We start from the raw sequence: 21,353 nt of genomic DNA, 5'->3' as shown, positions 1-21,353 counted from the left end.
AAAGCAGGAGATGACTATCATGCAATCCTTTTTATACAGATTGTAATATAGGTTATGAAGCCAGGGGCTACATTGGTTACTGATGGAAACCAGTAATGAACGATGTCTCTCAAGAGTCCATACTGGTGGGACCATGCTAATAAATATCTTCATCAGTAGCATAGACAATGGGACTGAGTGCACCGTCATCAAATATGTGGATGACATCAAGATAAGCAGTGCAGTTGATTCACTTGAGGGAAGGAATGCCATCCCAGGGGGACGTCAACAGGCTGGAGGAATGAATCCATGAGAACTTCTTGAAGTTCAGCAAGGCCGGTATAAGGTCTTGCACCTGTGTCATGGCAATCCCCAATATCAGTAGGGGCTGGAGGGTGAATGGATTGAAAGTAGCCTTGTGGAAAAGGACTTGGGGATACTGGTGGATGAAAAACTGACTGTATCCTGGACTGTATCAAAAGCAGCGTGGCCAGCAGGTTGAAGGACGTGATTCTGACCCTTCACTCTGCTCTGGTGAAACCTCACTGGGGTACTTCATCCAGCTCTGGGGTCTCCAGTACAAGAAAAACATGGACAAGTTAGAGCAGGTCCAGAGGAGCACCACCAACATGATCAGAGGACTGGAGCACCTCCCCTGTGAAGACAGGCTGAGGTAGCTGGAGTAGTTCAGCCTGGAGAATAGAAGGTGCTCATGAGAGCTTACTACAGCCTTTCAATGTATAAAAAGGGCTGATAAGGAGTGTGGAGAGAGACGTTTTATCAGGGTGTGTAGTAACAGGGAACAAAGAGGAATGGCTTTAAACTGGAAAAACATGGATTTAGAGTGGTTGAAAGGAATAAGTTTTTTATTGTGAGGGTGGTGAGGCATTGGAACAGGCTGCCAGAGAAATTGTGGCTGCCCCATCCCTGGAAGAGTTCAACACCAGGTTGGATGGTTTTGAGCAACCTGATCTAGCAGCATCTCTGCCCATGGCAGGGAGGCTGGAATTAGATAGTCTGTAAGGTCCCTTCCAACCCAAATTATTTTATAATTTTATGATATTTCTGTCTAATATCATACCGTGATTATCTATGTATGCTTATAAAACATGAAAGGGTATTAAGGTAAATGGCTGCATACATACATAGCTGATTAATTTTAACACTCGTATAGCACTATAGGTAGCCCTATAGGCACCTCAGCGTTGGAACTGGAATTTAGAGACAAAATAGGTGAAAAATTGGTAATGATGGAATCATATGGGTTTTTTTCTGATTTTTGAAGAAATTATATCACACTGAAACACTTTTGAATAATGCTCTCAGTGTAACTGTTTTCAGCTAATATCATGGATATGTGCATTAGCCATGGTGTGAGGTTGTTCATCCAACAGCATATCGGAAGAATTAAGGTTTGTGGTTCTTTGAGACAGATTTTGGTTCTTAAAAATAATCTTCTAGTAGAGTTTTAGGAATAAAACTTCCAGCATTGCTCCAGAGGGCCTGGATATCCCATACATGTCACATCTGCTAAAATAATAAATTATTTTTATTCTGTGCCAAATGCAAGTAATCCATTGCAATTATGCTAATCACTGCCCTGAAAACAGATTGATACAGCTGTTGAGTGACTAGGGAAGATGATGGCATATTTATTTCTTTTTCAAAAGAAAAAAATAAAATGCTTTTGCCAGCAGGAAGCCAAACTGCTTGTAGAAATCACTTAGAACTGAAAATCACTATTTGATTCCAAAGGTAAATGTGTTTGTTTGTATATATGAATATAAAATACATTTAACTTTAATTGCTTGCCAATTTAGACCCAGATAGCTGGTATTGTACAGCATTTCTTAGAGTATTTTTTTTTATTTTCTATTGACATTGTGCACAATATACATATATATACGCAGTGTTTTTCTATTGAGTCTTAAATATGGAAGCTGCAAGTATTTAAAAAAAAGCATGAAATTATCTAAAAGTATCTAAAACACTCTTTATACAAGGTTCTTTATCAAAGAATATCTTTCATATATATTGCTTTGCATTCCGTTGTTCTTTCCCAAGGAAAAAGCCAGAGAAAGGGAACACATTACAAATATGGTAATGTTGTTATCCTCAACCGGAAAAAAAGCTCAGAATTATTTGAGTGTAGGTGAAACTACTCAGGTTAAGTAAAATCAGATTCTGTCAGTTTTCAGGCATTATGGGCTCTACTTCTCCTGAAGAGGTAGGAACTAGTACTGTTCCTTTTTTCACCTGGTTGCAGCTGTTTTGACAGTGATGAATATTTGCTCATCTGCACTCACAGCATGAACACGGATTTAAAGCTTACATGACTATTCACAGAATGTTAGAAAAACCAGCTTAAATTTTTATATTTTTATATGGCTTTAGGAAATAACTGACAAAATTTGCTGTTTATAATCTTAAGAAGGTGAATTTTTTATTGGTGTAAGAAATTAATAATCTGCAACCAACTCTCTATTATAATTGTGGTTTGGCTCTCTGTGAGGGAAACAAAACTCTTTTATGTGGAACTAAATCACACTCTTAATTCTAATGTAGTTTGCAGTCAATGGAGTTAATTGTACTGAAAAATTTTGTTGCTTCTATCATTTAAGGCTTTTTACTTTGCTTTAAAGGTACGTAGGTGATATTTTCAATGCTGTCGTATCACTGTGACTTCTCTTATGGGTAGTCATATGTCATGAATTTGATTCATAAAGATGAGGTACAAATCCTTGAAAATTAGCTATGAATAATGAGCGATCTAACTGGTACGCTGAGTTGCAGTCTATTCTTACTTATATATGTCACTAAAATAGGAGGCTGAACTAAAAGATATGTATTTTAACTGTTTAAAGACAGCTTTTGAGATTAATATCTTTTGCAAGAGTCCTCACAAAGAGCATAACTCTGTCTTAACTATGAAATAATACTAAAATGTTTCAGTAACCAGAATTCTCTTCTTTCATTAAAGCTATTTCTGATTTAATGATACTTTCAGACTAAAATACACAAAGCTTTGTGTAAAGCTTTAAAAGCTCTCTGTTTGTTATGCATCCTTCCAAAAAAGATACACATACATAAAGAATAACCTCAACTATAAAAGCAAGAAAATGATGGAAAGACCCCCCCGATATAACACATCAGTAGGTAAACGAAGCACACCTACTCTGTAGTGGGTGGTATAACAGAAAATAATTACTATAGCTGATTTCCAGTTCAAGTTACCAGTTATTTTCAGGGTGCAACTGGCGAAAATTAGTTCACAAGTGCAACTTGCACTGACACTGTATTTATAGTTTATTAATTCAAGGACTAAAAGAGAGTTGTGGGTTTTTTTAAAGCAAAAGTTATCTCCATGTTCAGATTTGCTTTCCTGAAGCTGACTGCTATCCAGACTCCTCTAATAGCATTTCTCTCCTTTTACACTGGGATGCTTTTTGCAAGGTGGATTGCCAAAATTCTTTGGGGGGTTTAAGTTATCTGTACATATGGAATTCATGTTACCCTGATCTAAATACATTGTTTCCATTGATTTTAGAGAATTTTAAAAAATCCCCAAACAAAAGTCAAGACTTTTGGCAGAAGTATAAAGATCTATTAGGATAATTATTAAAATTTGGAAACCTCTGAATCAAGCTTCTAAAGAAATTTTTCTGTTTAGCAGTGCATGCTAATTAAGACCCCATCACAACATAAACTGATCATAAACTAACTTTAATTTAGCTACAATTCACTTTTCTAAAGATTTTTTTCTGTGTCATTTTGTTTTGAAAATGGAAGCTATTCTTGGTGAATTATATTTCTTTTATTTTTCTTTTGAATGGTACTTGGTTGGTTTGTTTCAATGACATTTTAAGAAGTGCCTGATACTGAATTCTTGTAAGATAACATATATATTCAGCAAATTGATTGGAAGGCTATTGTGAAAGCTGTTAGTGAAGGCTATTAGTGAAAATACTCACGTGAATATTGTTCCCAGTGTTTATGATATGCTAGTCACGAGTGAAAAATGCTATTTATTGTGTATGTCCCAATCTTTACAATAGATTTACTTTTAAAGAAAATAGCAGTTTAACTGGGTTGCATTGTTAGATATTAATTTTTTTTTCATTTGTCTGAACACCAGGAGCTACTTTTTTACTGTGAGTAACAGAGCACTGACACAGGATGTCCAGAGAGGCTGTAGAGTCCTCCTCCTTGGAGATACTAAAAAAACGTCTGGACGCGGTCCTAGACAACCATTTGTAAGCATCCTTCCTTAAGCACAGGGGTTGAACCAGATGACTTCCATTCCAACCTCAACCAATCTATGATCCTGTGATTTTCATTTAAGAGTAATTCAGTTTTTCTTTACGTGCATTTAAAATAACAGTATGACCTTTTCAATTTCAATAGAAGTATCAAAAACGAGGGAAAAAACCCCCAGACGGTTATATTACAAGTTTATGTAACAATGGTCAGTCACTTGAAAAGTTAGGTGATGAATAATTAGAGACTTAACATTTCTATTGTTACTACAGTTCTGCTTAAAGGAAGATGGGCTAAATGAAATAGAATTAGATATTTTAAAGGCTACTGAAATAGTTTTTAGTTTATATTTTTCATTAAGTATGAATGAAATAGAACTCATTGAATGGAATGGTGTGAGGCTACAATACAAAGTTCAAACAATGGCAGAACTAGAATCTATTTCCATTAGAAGCCACCAAAAATAAAAAGTGTAAACAGTAAGGTAATAAGCTTCATAAGGGTAGAAGAAATTCAGATCTGATATGTTCAGCATAAACTGTATATTAATTTAAGAGCAGAATTCATTACAGAGTATGTATCTGAAAGACAAATCTTTTATGACAGTACAGAAATTAAGCAAACTGAGTTTATTAATTTACAAAGCAGGTGTTCTCAATAGAAGAGCTTGATTAAGAAAACTATGAAAATTGGAGCTGGGACAGAGCAATCACAACAATTACACTATTAGATCACTCTCTTGGCATCTTCATTGTCTTTTGGAGTATGAATTTTCTGTGCTTTTAAATATTAGTATAATATTAGTGCAACTGGATTCTGAGCTTGTTAAATTTAAATATTACCACAGTATGTTATGAGTTAACTTTAAAAAAGGGAGTTAAAGACTTAGCAAAACTTTTGCATGATTATGGTGTTCTGGACTGAAACATCTTTTCTTTTTTTGAAATGACCTTTAGTTAAAACCAAAATGGAACTCATTTGATACAGAGGGGTTTTTTTCCATGAAAAATTTTCTCATGGAGAATTTAAGTTAAATCCTTAGCTGAACTATTTTGTCTTATGGTTGTTTACGGTTTATCATTTGAAGTGTATATTCTGGAAATCAGCAAAATCAGAACAAAATTAAATAACTCAGAGTTTCTGGTAGTGAAAACTTTTTTGCTTGAAATGTAAAATATGTAATATTGCCAGAATATGGGAAAAACACTTACAGTTTTTATTATTAGCAGTGTAGATCTCATGTCCAGAAATACAACCATCTTGGTGCAAGAATTCAGGAAAGGTAATTGTTACAAATATGCTGAAATTCAAGGCCAGAGAAATAATGAAATCCTAGATGGTTATCTTCGATGCCAATGGGAAACAATATTAAATTCCGAAAGGAAGTGATTAGCAACTTGCCAAGGTGATAGCTGTATCATCCCTTTGGGGGGCAGACTTCAAGGAGAGTAGCAGCTGTCTAAGCAAAAGCAAAAAAATATTTGATTTGCTTGTTCCAAGAATCAGTAAGAAAACTGCTGAAGAAACATACGTGCACTTTCCCACCTCTTAAAAATTTATATACAGCTACAAGCAAGACACAAGACCTTCAGATGATGGATCTTTTTCTCTCATGCCAAAGTAGGCATTGTGGAAGGAATTATTTTGAAGAATAAAAGTGTAAGTCAGATCACCCAGGAATTACTGACATATCTCCAATATGAGGTAGAATAATCTTCTCTTCTGTCAAAGGGATTTAATTGTCTGCCCTGACCTCCATCTGTTCTGTTAATTGACTGCATTAGTTTGTGGTATATATTTTTGGTTGGTATTATGTTTTATTAGTGAGATTTCTTAAGATGATATAATAGTAGCACACAGGAAGCTGTAACTCCTGCCATGTGACAAGGTACATTTTTTTCTCAATCCTGACCTTAATCAGTTGACTGAGGGCAGGAAAAAATAGATCAGTCCTCCCTATTCAACCTGTCAACTGCATATTGTCTTCTCTTATTTTTTTTCTGCAATATTATCCCTTATGGATATGATTGCAGGCAAAAAGGAAAAAAATAAAGATAGAAAACCAGAAATGCTTTACAAAATAAATGAAATAAATTCCCTTTACAAAATAAAAATCAATTTTACGTTGATTGATTGAATTGATACACATATAACTTTTCCTGTATATCTTACATATATACATATAAATATGTGAAGAGACAAAGGGAAGCTAAAAAAATGACCAGTGAGAAGAAAAGAGTCATGGGAAGGAATTATGATTTGGAGAAAAGAACAAGCTAGTGGTGTCCACTCTAGAAGAAAGATTTGAGAATTAGAAAGGGACTGAGAAGGCTATGTGCAAAAGAGGAAAAAAGGACATGTTTTCAAGCAGGGGAGAACAGGAATAATGAAAAAATGTGTTAAATAATATGATAGTGATAATATTTCATGTGTCTTGTTAGAAAGTCATTCATAAATGGTACTCATTGGATCCAAAAGGTCCAAAAATGGGAAACACATTTTTTATAAATAAATAAACCCAGTATTTCTAACATAATACTCTTTTTCCACAGACCTCTCAGTTCTATGTTAGCAAAGGCTAGTATTAGGTGAAAATGGGGAAAATGGATAAACTTGTTCACTGAGATATAATTTTACATCAAAGAAGATATCATGTAGTGGTTTTCGAAATAAGACAAAGATGGCTGTGGGAATAACAATAAAAATAATAATAATAATAAAGAAAACAATAATAAAAAAAGGGAAGGATAAAATTAATTGAATGATAGGCAAGAAAATACCTGAAGTTTAGACTAAACTCTGAATACTGAATTTCTTCCCAATGGATGCTACATCATCTTTGATAAACTATCAGCAGAACTAATGAAAGAACAGACAAAAACTGTTAAGAAACTTATAGTAGAATAAGTTCTTTGTGATTTTAGTCATGAGGACTTGGTTCATGTATGAAACAAATTGGAAAGTTACAAGTTTCTTAACTTTGTGGCTATAGAGATAATTCTGTATATATTGGTAAGAGGTGAAAGAAGGAACCATCTCACTACACCTCAGTTCAGACGGTTAGCTGTCTAATCTAGACTGATGACTTGGGCTCTTTAAACATAATCTGCAGGATTTTTTCATAGTGGTTGACTTCAACTAATATTTAATGTGAAATACTTGTGTTACAGTAGGAAGAGTTGCTGCCTGAAGTGTATGTGTCTGGTATAGACAGGATATCTGACTTTTTCATAAACAATCGGTGAGATGAACATGAACTTTAGTGATGTTTCCAAGATAGAGAAAGTACCTTTTCATGGTGCTAGGCAAAGATGAAAACTTACCAATAATGGGAGTGGAAGGATGAGCAGGATGAGAAGTAACAATTTCTGTCTTTCTTGTTGGCTTTCCTTTTCTACTCAGATACAGCTCTACACACTACAAAGCAGATACAATATATTATATTAGATTTCTGAAAACCCTTTGATGCAAGAAAGTATAATTAACTTAATGTGAGATGGCTTTGAAGTTCTGCATGTAGTAGAATGATAGGGGTTGTCATGTAGATGGTTTTAAGAGATTTATTTTGTTCTACCTAAGAGAAAAGCATTCATTTAATATTATTATGAGATTTTTCTTGGAATTCTTAGAAGACCATGACAGATGATTTGATTTTTATCGTTTGGGAGGGTGGGATTGGAAATGGAGGACATTTTTAACTGAATAGCAAATTACCTGCAAAACATTTGATTTCTTTTCCAAGCCTAGCTTTTCTGCTTTTCCTCATGCATGTTTTGGCAACAAATAGATAAAGTTGAAAAAATAGCGATAAAAAAACCCAAAACAACACTAAACTCAAGTAACTGGCATCAAGACGTGTTTTTCAAGCTTATGTGTGTATGGAATTCTTCTTAGCAGTATATTCTCTTGCTAGCTTGTGTAACAGTTTTTGAATTTGCATTTCCAAAGTAATGGAATTTCAGAAGTCTGTTTCTTAGGTTTCTACATGTTGTTGGAGTCTGCTTAATATTTACCCAGCTTTTATTGTTGTTTTGCAAATAAATCTCACTTTTGCTGTTGTTGTTGTTGTGTACATCTTCTCATATTACAGGCTTTTCAATATCTGATGTGAGATAACAGTCATATTTAATTAATTTTCTGGAGGAAAATAACCTTTATTTTTCCCCTCACTTTCCATATTTAAGCAAAAAATGTACATTACATAAAAGTAGGCACAGTCAGACTTAGATTTCAGGCATCCATCAGTGAGGAGGAAAGATATATTTGATTCTGCCCATGCTGTTATGTTGCTTAGTAAATAAAATGGTCCAGGTCCTGTTCTCTGTCCCTGAGCATACAAAGCATAGCAGAGTTTGCATCTCTATAGTGCAAGTCTTTCGTACTAAAAAAAAACCAAAACAACTGTCTGTTGAGGAATACCTCTGTCCTGTACTATTACATGTTTATGCATGTGCATTGGCTGGAAGGTATGAATACCATGGTGAGACCGTGCCAGCGTCCATGCTGTAGCCTAATTTAATTCACTGCTTAGTCCTAAATTCCAGTGCTTACTGCACTGACCTGAAAACAGCATAATGAGACTTCTGTATGGTAATATTATGTTTAGCTTTTAGGGGTCCACATTATATGATATAATTCACAGGTCTCGGTACTTATGTCAACTAGAAAGTTACGAATTTCACTCTTCATTATAAATTCAACATATACAGGACAGTAAGCAGCATATATGCCACAGGCTCTCTTCTAGGCAGGCTTTTAAGCTGTGTTTGCTGGGGAGAGAGGAAGACAGTAGGCAGTATAGGAATGGTTGCCTCATTATTGTTGCCTAAGATCATAGAATCATTTACTTTGGAAAAGACCTCTAAGGTCATCAAGTCCAACCGCTAATCCAGCTCTGCCAAGTCCACCACTATACCATGTGCCTAAGTGCCACATCCACATGTCTTTTAAATACCTCCAGGGATGGTGATTCCACCACTTCCTGGGCTGCGTGTTCCACAACCCTTCTGGTGAAGAAATTTTTTCTAATTCTTGGTGCAACTTGAGGCCGTTTCCACTCATCCTATCACTTGTTATTTGGAAGAAGAGACTGACCTCCACCTCTCTAGAACCTTCTTTCAAGTAGTTGTAGAGGACAATAGGTACCCTCCTAAGCTTCCTTTTCTCCAGGCAAAATAATCTGAGGTCCCTCAGCTACTCTTCATAAGACTTGTGCTCCAGCCCCTTCCTCAGCTTTGTTGCTCTGACAGCACTGATCTAGTGAGTGATTCTGGTGATCCCATTTTTCATAACATTTTGTGGAGACTTATCTTGCTGAGACATGCTCTCTCACTTTTTAAATATAAGGGGCTCAAACCAGTGCTTAGCAGGTGAAAGCCCACTAAATTAGGAGGAAGGGAACAGGAACAAAAGCTAGAGGACATTCTTCCCTCATGGTGGTGAAGTTGTCTGCTTTCTAGCAAAGAAATAAAACCTAAGGGGAAGATCAAGTTGGTAAATTTGATGATGTGATAGCACAGTAAAGATAATCTCCAGTCATGATTTTTATTTTATGAAACAATTCTTCTACAAACTGCATAAGGCTTGCTTGAAAGTGAAAATACATGTCCGGGGGAGTTTGTACTTTATAGGAATGCAATGTTAGAGTTTTCTCATAGTCCAAGGGTGAGAATCCCACAGCAAAGTCTTTTGGTTTAGGATTGACAATGCTTCACATAGCCATCACAGGCTTACTTGAAAGCTAATGTTTGTAACTTGAAAGACTGAAGGTGTGGGTTTAGACTTCTTCAAGTTAATGAGGGCAGTCACTCAACTCTCCCATTTCCAGAATGAGTGCATAATTGTGACATTATCATATGAATGAAGGCAGTATCACCACCTGGTAACTGAATCAGGTAATGGAATGAAAATGTCATGCCTCTATCTCCTGTGTAATTCAGTTCTAGGAATCTGTGTAATAAAGCAGCAACTTTTTTTGGCCATATAATAGATTGATGGGGATGTGTGTACGTGTGTGTTGGTGTGTTCACATGCCTATCTGGTTTAAATTTTTGGTGCTTTTCTCACCCTGGTTTTGGGTATTGTAACATTTTTAATGTCTTCTCTTCTGAGACTGGAATGCCAAGAGGAAGATATCAAATTCTAATTATTAAATAGCTTCAAGAGATCAAATTGCCTATCAATCAGTCGTTTGGACAGTTTCTAAGTTGGTTCAGACAAGAGTTTTAGTTTCTTCCATCCTTGAGAAGGGAGTGCACGTAATTCGATGCAGAAGACAGAGAGGACCGAGACCTGTAAGTTTCTTTGTATACTATTTAAATAAAACCTGTAGATTCCCTTAAGAATTTTCCTTTTCAGTCACTTGGCGTGGAGTTAGACTCATTCCATGTTAGAAACACTTTTTTTTAAGGTCTTACAGTGGTATTAGGTAATGAATTCAGATTTTTTTTGAGGGTTTATTCAAATTATAAAGGCCTATTCTGTAACCTAATAAAATGTATAACATAGTGATTTTTGTATGCATATTTCAATTTTTTTTCATATCCATAATTATTAGTTTCCTCCAGGCATAAGAAGTTATACTTTACAGGAGCTTTTGCCTTACGGAAACATAGGGCTGAACAGCCTGTTTCAGATCATGATCTTTTTCTTTTCGGAGTAACATATCTGAATTTAAGAAAACAGAAGTGCATAAAGTAAACAAAGAGAGATCCAGAGTGTGTTACATTTCTTTTACAAGATCATGTCAGAAGTAAAAGCTGGAAATAAAGTCAGCAGTTTTGCTAGACTGTACTGATGTTACTTTTTGTACATTTCCCTAACATATTTACTAGCAGAGTAGTATTTTCTTAAGACTTTGCAGCCACAATTAGACATTGGAATAGCTACAGTGTCCATTCAGTCATAGGAAGCTTAAATTCAGATCATGATTTGATCTGAGTGGAACACACCTTTGGTGTGTAAACCTGAAATTAATAATTTCAGGTTTATGTTTGTAAGCAGTTTATGACATGTTTTTTCTTTCCCAATATTAACACCTCATATTTATTTACAATCTTTATCAATTTATCTAAAGAAGCAGAAAGTATCATGAAAACTATCTAACCACCGAAATTCTTCTGTAGTTCTTGTGTGCAATAGCAGTTGAAATTATAGTTCAAAAGTCAGTGAGATAAGTACAATGGTCTTAACTGAGCACTTCCAGTTAGTCTTTGGTCCTCCTGGCCATAAAGGTTTTTTTTTTAATAATTTTAAATACAGGAGTAAATAAGGGAAACCATGTTTGTGATTTTTCAACAACCACCTTTTATAGTTAGATCCAAACAGCTGATTTTTTACAGAGTGCTGAAGTGTATTTCTTGTTTCTTTCTTGAAAAGGAGTCATGATCACGCTTTTTCTTTCCCTCCACTTGGTTTTAAAATTGTTTTCATTATTGAGAGAATTGCAGTTTTCAAAAACAATGCAGGCACCACACAGCCTTTTCTTATAATACCATCGTTCTTTTTGATAGTCTGAGACTTAGAAATTCAAAGTAAGAGTGGTAGCTGCAGGCAAGAAGCAATGATAAGAAAGAAATGTGTGTCCATTTTCTGAAAAGTAAATGGTGATTGTAGTTTCTAACCTGAGGGATCTTCTGACACTGTCCAAGCCTATCTGAGAGACTCGGAGAAATTCACAGAGGAGTAAATGCATCATGTTATTTGAAAACAAACCCCAAACTTCTTCATTTAATGTTTGTATATAATTTGTATTGCTTTTCAGACTTTATTTCCGTATTAAAAAAATAATATAAATTATCTAAATTTTTCTTCAGTTACTTGTAACTATACAACTAAGATACTTCAGGGTCCATAGTAATGTTTGTATGGTTGACATTTATTTTCACTTTAAGGAAGGATACATCATAGTTCTTAAATATGTATCACTTTTCAGTTTAAATCTTCAAGTGATTTTTAACTGTGAATTAATAAGAAATACTTCCAACCTAAATAATTCTGTGATTCTGTGATACATAGTTCAGATACTCATACTCGCCTCTAGTGAAGTTTATAATGCTAAGTTAATGTCACAACCCACCGGTAAGGGGGCGTGATGTTTGCTGTAAATTCTCCAGGCTGAACAAAGACACCAGACCACGTGTCAGGGAACTCTTATGCTTTATGGTATAGTTGTGTTCTTAACTCTGCTGACAAGCACAATATTTAGACTCAAAGGTATTGGCTTATATGCTTTTAAATTTATACGATACACTTGAGTAAGTTCCCAATTCCCCAAACAAACTCCTCAAGGTATTGGCTCACAATGCACAACACACAACCAAAGATGCTGGCTAAGAAGCCACAACACCACTGCACAAAAGTACTGGCTTACAAGCCACAACACACCTCCACAATCTCCCCACTCCCACAATAAAGTTCAGTAAGGAGTATGGGCTAGATTCTGACAGCCATGCTTTTGCCCAGGCAAAGCAAGGGAAGAAAACAAAGTATATCACCAGTCCTTAGATGCTGTGTTGGTCCTGCCGTGGGGATGATCTGGAGCTGGAGCAAACCAAGAAAACAAAAGAGAAAGAGAGGAGGAAGGGTGGGGTGGGGGGGTGGAGGCAGTCTGGTCCCTTTTATAGTTAACCTTGTGCATGCTTCTCATGTAAATTAGACTGTTTGCATGTTTTGTTCAGGTGTGCACAGCCTGGCTTTTTCCAGGAAATACGCTGAGCGTGGGGACTGAGCACTAATCTCAAGAGGAGAAGGAAGTTGGCTCAGAACAGTGCTGCCCCACCTCCATGAGACCTTTGCCTCCAATCACATTTCCTGAAGCAGTACTCAGAATGTTTGAGGCAAAACATGCTTAGATCTGGTCCTCCTCTACTGTTAGAATTATTATAAGTTTGGATTTTTTTGTTTTGGGTTTTTGTGTGTGTCTGTGTGGTTTTTAAATAATAATTTAATAATACATAATTTATTCCTATTGGGAAAATGCTTACAAAAATACAGCAAAATACACCTTCTATTTGGAAAAATAATTTCTTGTAAGACTCTGCTGCATGTTAATTTGAAGCCAGACATTGCTATAGTTACAGTTCTGAGATTCAAAAATAGCTATGATTGGCTAACTTCGGTAAATAACCTTCCCATCAACCTTGTAAGTAATCCAGTCCAGAAACTGCAGATTACTTCATGATTGATGTTCCTCTGTGTTATTTACTATGACTTTGTCTGACTTTAGTGAATGACTTTATGTAGGATGAGGAAGAATGAACTTTAGCTCATTTCAGTGTATCAAGAAAGAAGTCCTAGAAGCTCAGAAAAAATGCCTAAAGAAATTATAATTATTGTGGGGGGTTTTTTTGTTTGTTTGTTTGTTTGTTTGTTTTGTTGTTTTTTTTTTAATTTGCAGGATGATAGACAAAACCAGTATGCATTTACCGATATTTGGAAGAACATTTTTTTTGTTATTGAACAAACATTTGAAATCAGACACCAATAAGAGAGTGCAGGGCTGGTTAGGAGGTAGAGGCACGTTTAAAGCTGTCTTGGGAAGACCTTTTACAGAAAACAACTGTGTGATTAGGTTTCTGCTAATATTCCAAATTAGTTATATGTATTGCTAAAATTAATACTGTAGGCCTGTTCAAATATTACTATGCCTTGGGCAGTTCCTATTTACAGTATCATACCACTACATTAATTTATCATAGAGCTTTATGTATGTTTAAAATATGGTAATCTTTTTAATTACTTTTGTTTGAAAACAACAAACACACAAACACACACACACACACAAACCAAACCAACAATGAAAAACCAAAAAAACAAGCAACCATATATTCACTTAATAACTTTCAAAATTATATATTTCTAGGGGACAAAAAGAACAGAAAGAAGAAAAGATACAGTTCACGTTCTTGGCAAATGAAATATTTTTAAATGCATTAAATGCTGTACAAAATATCAGTAGGAGGAGAATCTGAAGTTTTATTGATTACATTATTTTTGTTCTGGTGACTAGGTGGCTATTCTTATGTTTCAGCTAGTAAAGCTGACTGTATGCTTTCCTAGTGTATGTCTAAATAAGGGGAGGTGGGTCTTTAACCCTGACTCTGTATTGAGGTCAAACCTATGTACATGCCAAAAACCTTCCCCCAGGGAATTTGAGCAGAAGGAAGGACTAGAGACTGAAGGTGGTCGGCGACTGAAAGCTGAGGTGCACTGTTGTGCCCTAGTAGTTTTAGATAAAGTGTGAGAAGCCCTAGGATATCTGTGCAGTCCTCAGTCTCCTTGGCTCATAAAATTTATATTTCTGTTTGGTTTTCTTGTGACTTGTCTATGATCTGGACAAGCAGGTCAAAAAAACTTGAAACCACTTTAGTTTGCTATTCTACACTGGAGCAAAGAGGACTTTTAAGCCATATCTTCTATTTCCCCAGCAGGTACAGAATTATTATGAAGCTACTGACATAATCATCTCCTCAGGTTGAAAAAGCAATAACTGCAGATGCTGGAAACCATCAGTTTAGCCCTGAAGGCCTGATTCATAGACTATTTAAACATCTCTAAGAGTGGCTTGAGGCACAGATTTATAATCAGGTACAAGTGGTGTTTCTAGTAAATGCACATCCATGTTAACTGCAATCTGCTTTCAAAGGCCATAAATATCTCATTAGTCTCAAATTACACTCTGACAATAAAGAAATCATGTATGAATGTATGTGGTTTCAGATCTTCTTTGACTCCTCTCTGTGTGTTATGCTGTCAGAAGTTGCAATTTTAAACTGAATCTTTTGATTTGGATTGATTGTTTTTGGTTGTTTGAGTGAGTGATACTTCCAACTAGGAATTTTTGCAAACAAGTTTGTATATATTTTTCTAACATTTAAAGCAGTAAAAAAAGAGAAAAAGTGATAATAAATAAAGACATTAAAAGTACATTTCTTCCTGTATATTCAGTATATAAAAGTATATTCAATAGCTGACTGTATACATGTAGATGTATACTGGTTTTGATATAAGATCTAAAAAACTTTCTAAAATTTTCTATTTAAGGTTAATCTTTATTTGCAACCTGTGACTCTTTGTTTACATCTTCCAACCTTTTTAATGTCATAGTTCACAAATGGTAGCATGCCTTCTTCCTTACCTCTTGATGTTCTTACAGAAAATTATTCTGTGTGTTTTCATGTATGAATGTGTATGCATTTTGTGTGTGAAACTAACCTTATAAAAATGATATTGTTTCTAGTAATGTTCATAAACTGAAAAGTGGGATACTTTCTGCCTAAGTGGGCAGAAATCCCATCCTAAATGGGATATTTTTGCTTCACTTGCATCAGTCTTCCTTCTTTGCCTCAGTCTTTGATAGAAAAACAAGTCGTCCTCAGGATGTACAGCTTCCAGAGCTGAAAGTTAGGGGACCTGAGTGAAACCCCTGTAATCCAGGAGGAAATGGTTAGTGACCTTCTATAGCCAGTTAGACACCCACAGGTCTATGGGCTCAGATGGGATGCACCTGAGGAAGCTAGTGAAAGAGCTTGCCAAGCCCCTTTCAATCATTTCCCAGCAGTCCTGGTTGACCCGAGAAGGCCCAGTTGACTGGAAATTAGCAAATTTACTAGAAGGATCCGAAGGGTGACCCATGGAAGTACAGACCGGTCAGCCTGACCCTGGTTCTGGGGAAAGTTATGGAACAGATCATCCTGAGAGCCATCACATGCCATGTGCAGAACAACTGGGAAATCAGGCCCATCCAACATGGGTTTAGAAAGGCAGATCCTGCTTGACCAACCTGTTCTCCTTCTATCACAAAGTAACCCACTTAGTGGATGACGGAAAGGCTGCGTATCTTGTCTATGTAGACTTCAGTAAACTGTCTAACACTCTTTCCCACAGCATTCTCCTGGGGTAACTGGCTTGGATGGGTGCAGTCTTGGCTGGGTTAAAAACTGACTGGATGGCTGGTCCCAGAGAGTAGTGGTGAATGGAACTAATCCAGTTCACAGCCAGTCACTGGTGGTGTCTCTTAGGACTCGGTATTGGGGCCACTCCTGTTTAGCGTCTTTATCTATGATTTGGACAAGGGAAACGAGTGCATCCTCAGTAAGTTCTCAGATGATCCTAAGTTGAGTGGTAGTGTTGAACTCCTGGAGGGTAGGAAGGCTCTGAGAGGAATCTGGAGAGGCTGGATTGGCTGAGGCCAGTTGTATGAGGATCGATAAGGCCAAGTGTTGGGTCCTGCGCCTGGATCACAACAACAGCCTTGGGGAAGAGTGGCTTGAGAGCTGCTGAGCAGAAAGGGACTTGGGGGTGCTGGTTGAGAGCCAGCTGGACATAAGCCAGCAGTGTGCCCAGGTGGCCAAGGACAGTGGCATCCTGGCTATATCAGAAATAGTGGGGTCAGCAGGACAAGCAAAGTGATTGTCTCTCTCTGTACTTGGCACTGGTGAGGCTGCACCTTGAATCCTGTGTTCAATTTTGGGCTCCTGATTTTAAAAAGGACACTGAGGTGCTGGACTGTGTCCACAGCAAGGCAATGAAGCTGGTGAAGAGTCTAGAAAACATGTCCTATGAGGAGCAGCTGATGGAGCTGAGGTTGTTTAATCTGGAGAAGAGGAGGCTGGGGGGAGACCTTATTGCTCTGTACAACTAACTGAAAGGAGGTTGTTTTGAGGTGGGAGTCAGTCTCTGCTGTCATGTCCCAAGTGAAAGGATGAGAGAAAATGGCCTTAAGTTGCACCAGGAGAGGTTCAGACTCAATTAAAAAAAAAATACTAAAAGAGTGGTTAGGCATTGGAATCAGTTCCCCAGGGAGGTGTTGGAGTCAGTGTCTTTGGAAGTGTTCAAGAGGTGGCTATGGGGATATGATTTAGGGGTGATTATGGTGGTGCTAGGCTGTTGGTTGGACCAGGTGATCTTGAAGGTCTCTTTCAACCTTGTGTGATTCTGTGTAATACTGTCTTTGCAAAATAATTTTGTTCATGAGACTTCTGTTTAAAGACTTATTGTATACAGTGGTCATACATAATTTAGTACTTATGTAAACTTTTTCTGGGAGACCTATTTACTAAGAAATTATTAAAAAATGATTGTCATTTAACTGGCTGAACTCAATAACTTTTAATAACCAAAACATTTTACAAAAGTGAGTTTATTCTGACCTATCATTTTAAATTGCTTTTTTATGATATTTATCTTGGCTGTGTTAATGCACTTGTCATTACATGCTATTTATGTCCTTGCACTGGTTGGCAAAGGGTGCAGGTCTGTTACAGTTCAGACAGTGGATCTGAGAGATCTGATTATTTTCTGTGTGTTAGCCAATGATTTATTTCCGTATGGATTCAAGATCCTTAAAATCTAATATCTATGTGTGCAAGAATCAGAAATGCACACTTTATGTATGCTTCTGTTAAGGTACAGGGGGAAAATAAAAGACACCACATGAGTGGATTTAATACTCACAAAACTAACTTTTGTTGTTCTTACTTCCTAGATAAAGGAATAACAAATTCGGTTCCAGGTCAATAATAAATGTTTCCCTTTTCCTGTCCTTTCACCCTATTCAAAATGATGCCATATAACCAGATATCCAAAGCCCTGCTGTAATTAGTGCGGATACATACTATTTAGTAAGTCATATTTTTGACTGTTGTATATTATCTCTACTATATCAACTGAGGATTTCCACTTTCCTTCATGTTGTCATTTTTTTCTCTCCATGCTCGTAATGTGTTCATTTTTGTTTATTTGTTATTCTCATTTTCTTTTCTTGTTTTGTTTCTTCTTTTTTACATTTGCTGTTTGCCCAGACAATTTTTTTTCTCTATTCGTCTTTTATCATCTGAATCACTGTCTTTCCTTCCACCTTGTCAATTTTCTTAGCACTTTATTCCACACTTCTTAAAATGTCATTACAAACTTCAGCAGTGTGGGCATCAAGGGAGTAAGATCTGCTGCTTCTCCCTGAGCACAGGTTAAATCCTCAGTTGGAAAATCTGATTTGTGCTGCATGATCAGAAAGTATGCCAAAATCAGAAAGGGAGACAACAAGAGGGAGCAGATAGTTCAAATCAGTCACCTGCTGCTGACTTCAATTGTTAACGACAGTAGCAGAAATCAGAAGGGAAGGTGGTGCTTGAGGAGGAATTTCAGGTGACCCATAGCTGGCTGACCACTCTGAGCGTCAGAGAGCAGCTGAAGCAGGGCTGCCCCCTGAGGGAGGATGACCCAGCAGCTGTGGGCACTGCAATGCTGGCAAGACAATACTCTAAACTCCTAAAGCACCACATTGAGGATGGGTTGAGAACAGGGACAGGACCCTGCCATGACCCCATGATCATCAGGCCAGGCAAGGTGAGGAGTCAGGTCCAGGGTCGACCTGGGGACCCAGTGAGGGCAAGATCCAGGCTGGGCATGGGGATGGGCACGGGGACGAGCACAGGGCTTCCCGCAGCATAGCTCAGACAGTGACTGATGGCCCTGGTGATGTCCTTGGGGACGCAACACAGATCTGGTAATGACTTCTTCAGAAATGACACTCAAATTGCAAGTCCTAGTGAAAATGTCAGTAGAGATTTTAGTCCACCACAAGTAATATGTGTGTGATATTTTTCTGGCCTCTGGTGTTCAGGTGTTCAAAAATCTTGTGGTAAGAGTGCTAAAATGAAGTCATTGAAGAATTCTAGGAGTTTTGAGAGAATTAAATATCTTTCAAAATACTTCCCTTGTCAGAGTCCTGACTGTAAACAGGACCTGGTAGTTCAGTTATATGAGTTTGATGTATAAAGGTGTGTTCATCCTACCAAATATAAGGTATCAGTATTGGTTTCCCATAATACGGATTTTTTTACCTGTGCAGTTGTTGTCTGTGGTTTTGAGTTGAATAGTGGGTGAAAAAGAACTTCCTCCTTTCTTTGGGCAGGTAGAAGAATGTTGATGTGTGTTTATTTGTACTACTTGTAGTGGTTAGCATATACATGTAAGTGACTTGTATTTCATTAAAAATTAACATAATTATTGTAGAAATTACCTTCTGTCTAAAAATAAAAGTGGGAGAATGCAAGAAGCTAATGTTATGTAATTGTAACACTATGTAGGTCGAAATCTGACTTTCAAGAGATTGTATCACACTTTTTTTCTTTTCATTTTTCATTATTCTGTTTGTCAGACATAGAACAAAGAAAACAGATACAAAACCAAATAAATTTGTATCTGATTTTGACTAACTGTTCACATAATTGATCTGAACTAATGTAATGCTATTCCATTAATTGGAAGTTCTGAATTAGATGAAGGTAAATTAGGATGTCATACAGAAAAGAAGTCATGTGAAAAATACTCTATAGAAGTCATATCATAACAAAGAGAGATTATCCAATACAGGGGAAAAAAATAACGAATGGTTCCTGTGGGAGTGCAAATATGCTCAAAAAGGAGATTCCACTTATTTAGGGCAGAAAATACCCTTAAGCTAACACTTAAATGTGATACCCTTCCTGAAAGCAGCAATGTTTGGTCTGTGGTTTGGTTTGGAAGAATATATAAAAGCACAAATGTTTGGTTTGTGGTATAACCTCTCACAAGCTTATGGCTTCAGTTTCAGCTCTCTTACCTTACCTTTCTTTGGAAATGCATAACCATGATGTCTAAAATTCATAAAACTTTTGTGGGTCTTGACATGGAAGTAGTGTGTGAATGTTTTTTTTTTAATTTTATTTTAGATTTATGCCTGTATAAATTTCTCTCTTGATTTGAGTTGCTTGTTTTCTTTTGGCCACAGGCTGACTGAGTGGGCTGGACTTCACCAGAAGGAGCCATTTCACTGGGCAAGTGGAATAACTGCAGATCTCTCGCCACGCTACTTGCTGGGAAGTGCTATGCGTTGCCAGGATTAAGTCAACACTAGAGTCTGGAATGGGCCTTAGGGGCAAACACTCTCTTGTTTCTTCTGATGTTGGGATTTGTCTACAGCCAGTCAACTGAGGCACCTGCACGCATCAGCTTTTGCTTTTTTGTTGCCTGAACAAGGTTACATTTTCCCTTGCTTCATCTCCTTTTGACAACTTTTTTTATTAGTTTGCATTTTCCTTGACTGATTAATTTTCTGCTGGCTGTGGAAAAAAAAAAGAGCCCTGCTGATGTTGATTTAAATAATGTCGAAACCAATGGGACTTCTATGGCTGCCTTTGATCTTCACCCCAATGTGTGTCATGTTGAATTCTAACTTCCTCCTCTGGATAACTGCACTGGCTATAAGATTTACTCTCATTGATGGCCAAGCACAATACCCAGTTGTTACTACGAATTATGGCAAAATACGTGGTTTAAGAACACCTTTGCCTAATGAGATCCTTGGTCCAGTGGAGCAGTACCTGGGTGTTCCTTATGCCTCTCCTCCAACTGGAGAAAGGCGATTTCAGCCCCCGGAGCCACCGTCGTCTTGGACAGGCATCCGCAACGCCACACAGTTTGCTGCTGTCTGCCCGCAGTACCTGGATGAGAGGTCACTACTCAACGATATGCTGCCAGTCTGGTTTACAGCCAATCTGGATACTGTGGTGACATATGTTCAAGATCAAAACGAAGACTGTCTGTATTTGAATATCTATGTGCCCACAGAGGATGGTAAGTACCCTGAGGACCACACTGCAGCACGCTTACGAGTTCTATACATAGGTCTTTAAAGCATCTTGCTGAGTTTCCTCCATGTTTTATCTGTAGAAATGGCTAATGTTCCGAACATGCATTAAAAGTAATACTTTGCAGGTTGAATATGCTTGCAAGAATCTCTCTCGTTTCAGTGCAACACCAATCCATAGTTTCATTTGCAGGCAAGGGCTGGAGTGTGTAAGCCAGCCTTAAGTTTATATTTAAAATACAGCTGAGTATCATTCACAAGAGAGGAAAGGGGAAATAAACATTAACGTGAAGTAACATATTTATTTTTCCATGCGTGAACGGTACAAATATAGTGTTACGTACTAATTTTTAAAGGAGAATTTCCCTAATTTTTTTTTTCCTTTAGTTTTATTATAAAACCTCTGGGCCTACTATTAACTCTGCTTGATTTTAATGGATAATAGAAAGTTGTTATAGTAATTCAGTTGTTATAGTAATTTTATCTA

The 21,353-nt window shown here is 36.9% G+C and overlaps 1 protein-coding gene across 2 annotated transcripts in view; it reads left to right on the top strand.

Annotated features, from left to right (window-relative positions):
• NLGN4X (neuroligin 4 X-linked) overlaps nucleotides 1–21,353 on the top strand; it is a 184,092-nt gene that overhangs the window by 34,616 nt on the left and 128,123 nt on the right. For both annotated transcript variants that reach the window (XM_027675120.1, XM_027675121.1), the window contains exon 3: nucleotides 20,009–20,853. In XM_027675120.1, the coding sequence (XP_027530921.1) occupies nucleotides 20,382–20,853 (472 nt within the window). In that variant the 5' untranslated portion in view covers nucleotides 20,009–20,381. The remainder of the gene's footprint in view (nucleotides 1–20,008; nucleotides 20,854–21,353) is intronic.

The sequence above is a fragment of the Neopelma chrysocephalum genome, unplaced genomic scaffold (genome assembly GCF_003984885.1).
Source record: "Neopelma chrysocephalum unplaced genomic scaffold, ASM398488v2 Primary Assembly neopelma1_25, whole genome shotgun sequence".
In the NCBI taxonomy this organism is placed as follows: Eukaryota; Metazoa; Chordata; class Aves; order Passeriformes; family Pipridae; genus Neopelma; species Neopelma chrysocephalum.
Note: the sequence above shows the minus strand (reverse complement) of the source record. Positions and strands in the feature narration are given on the sequence as shown.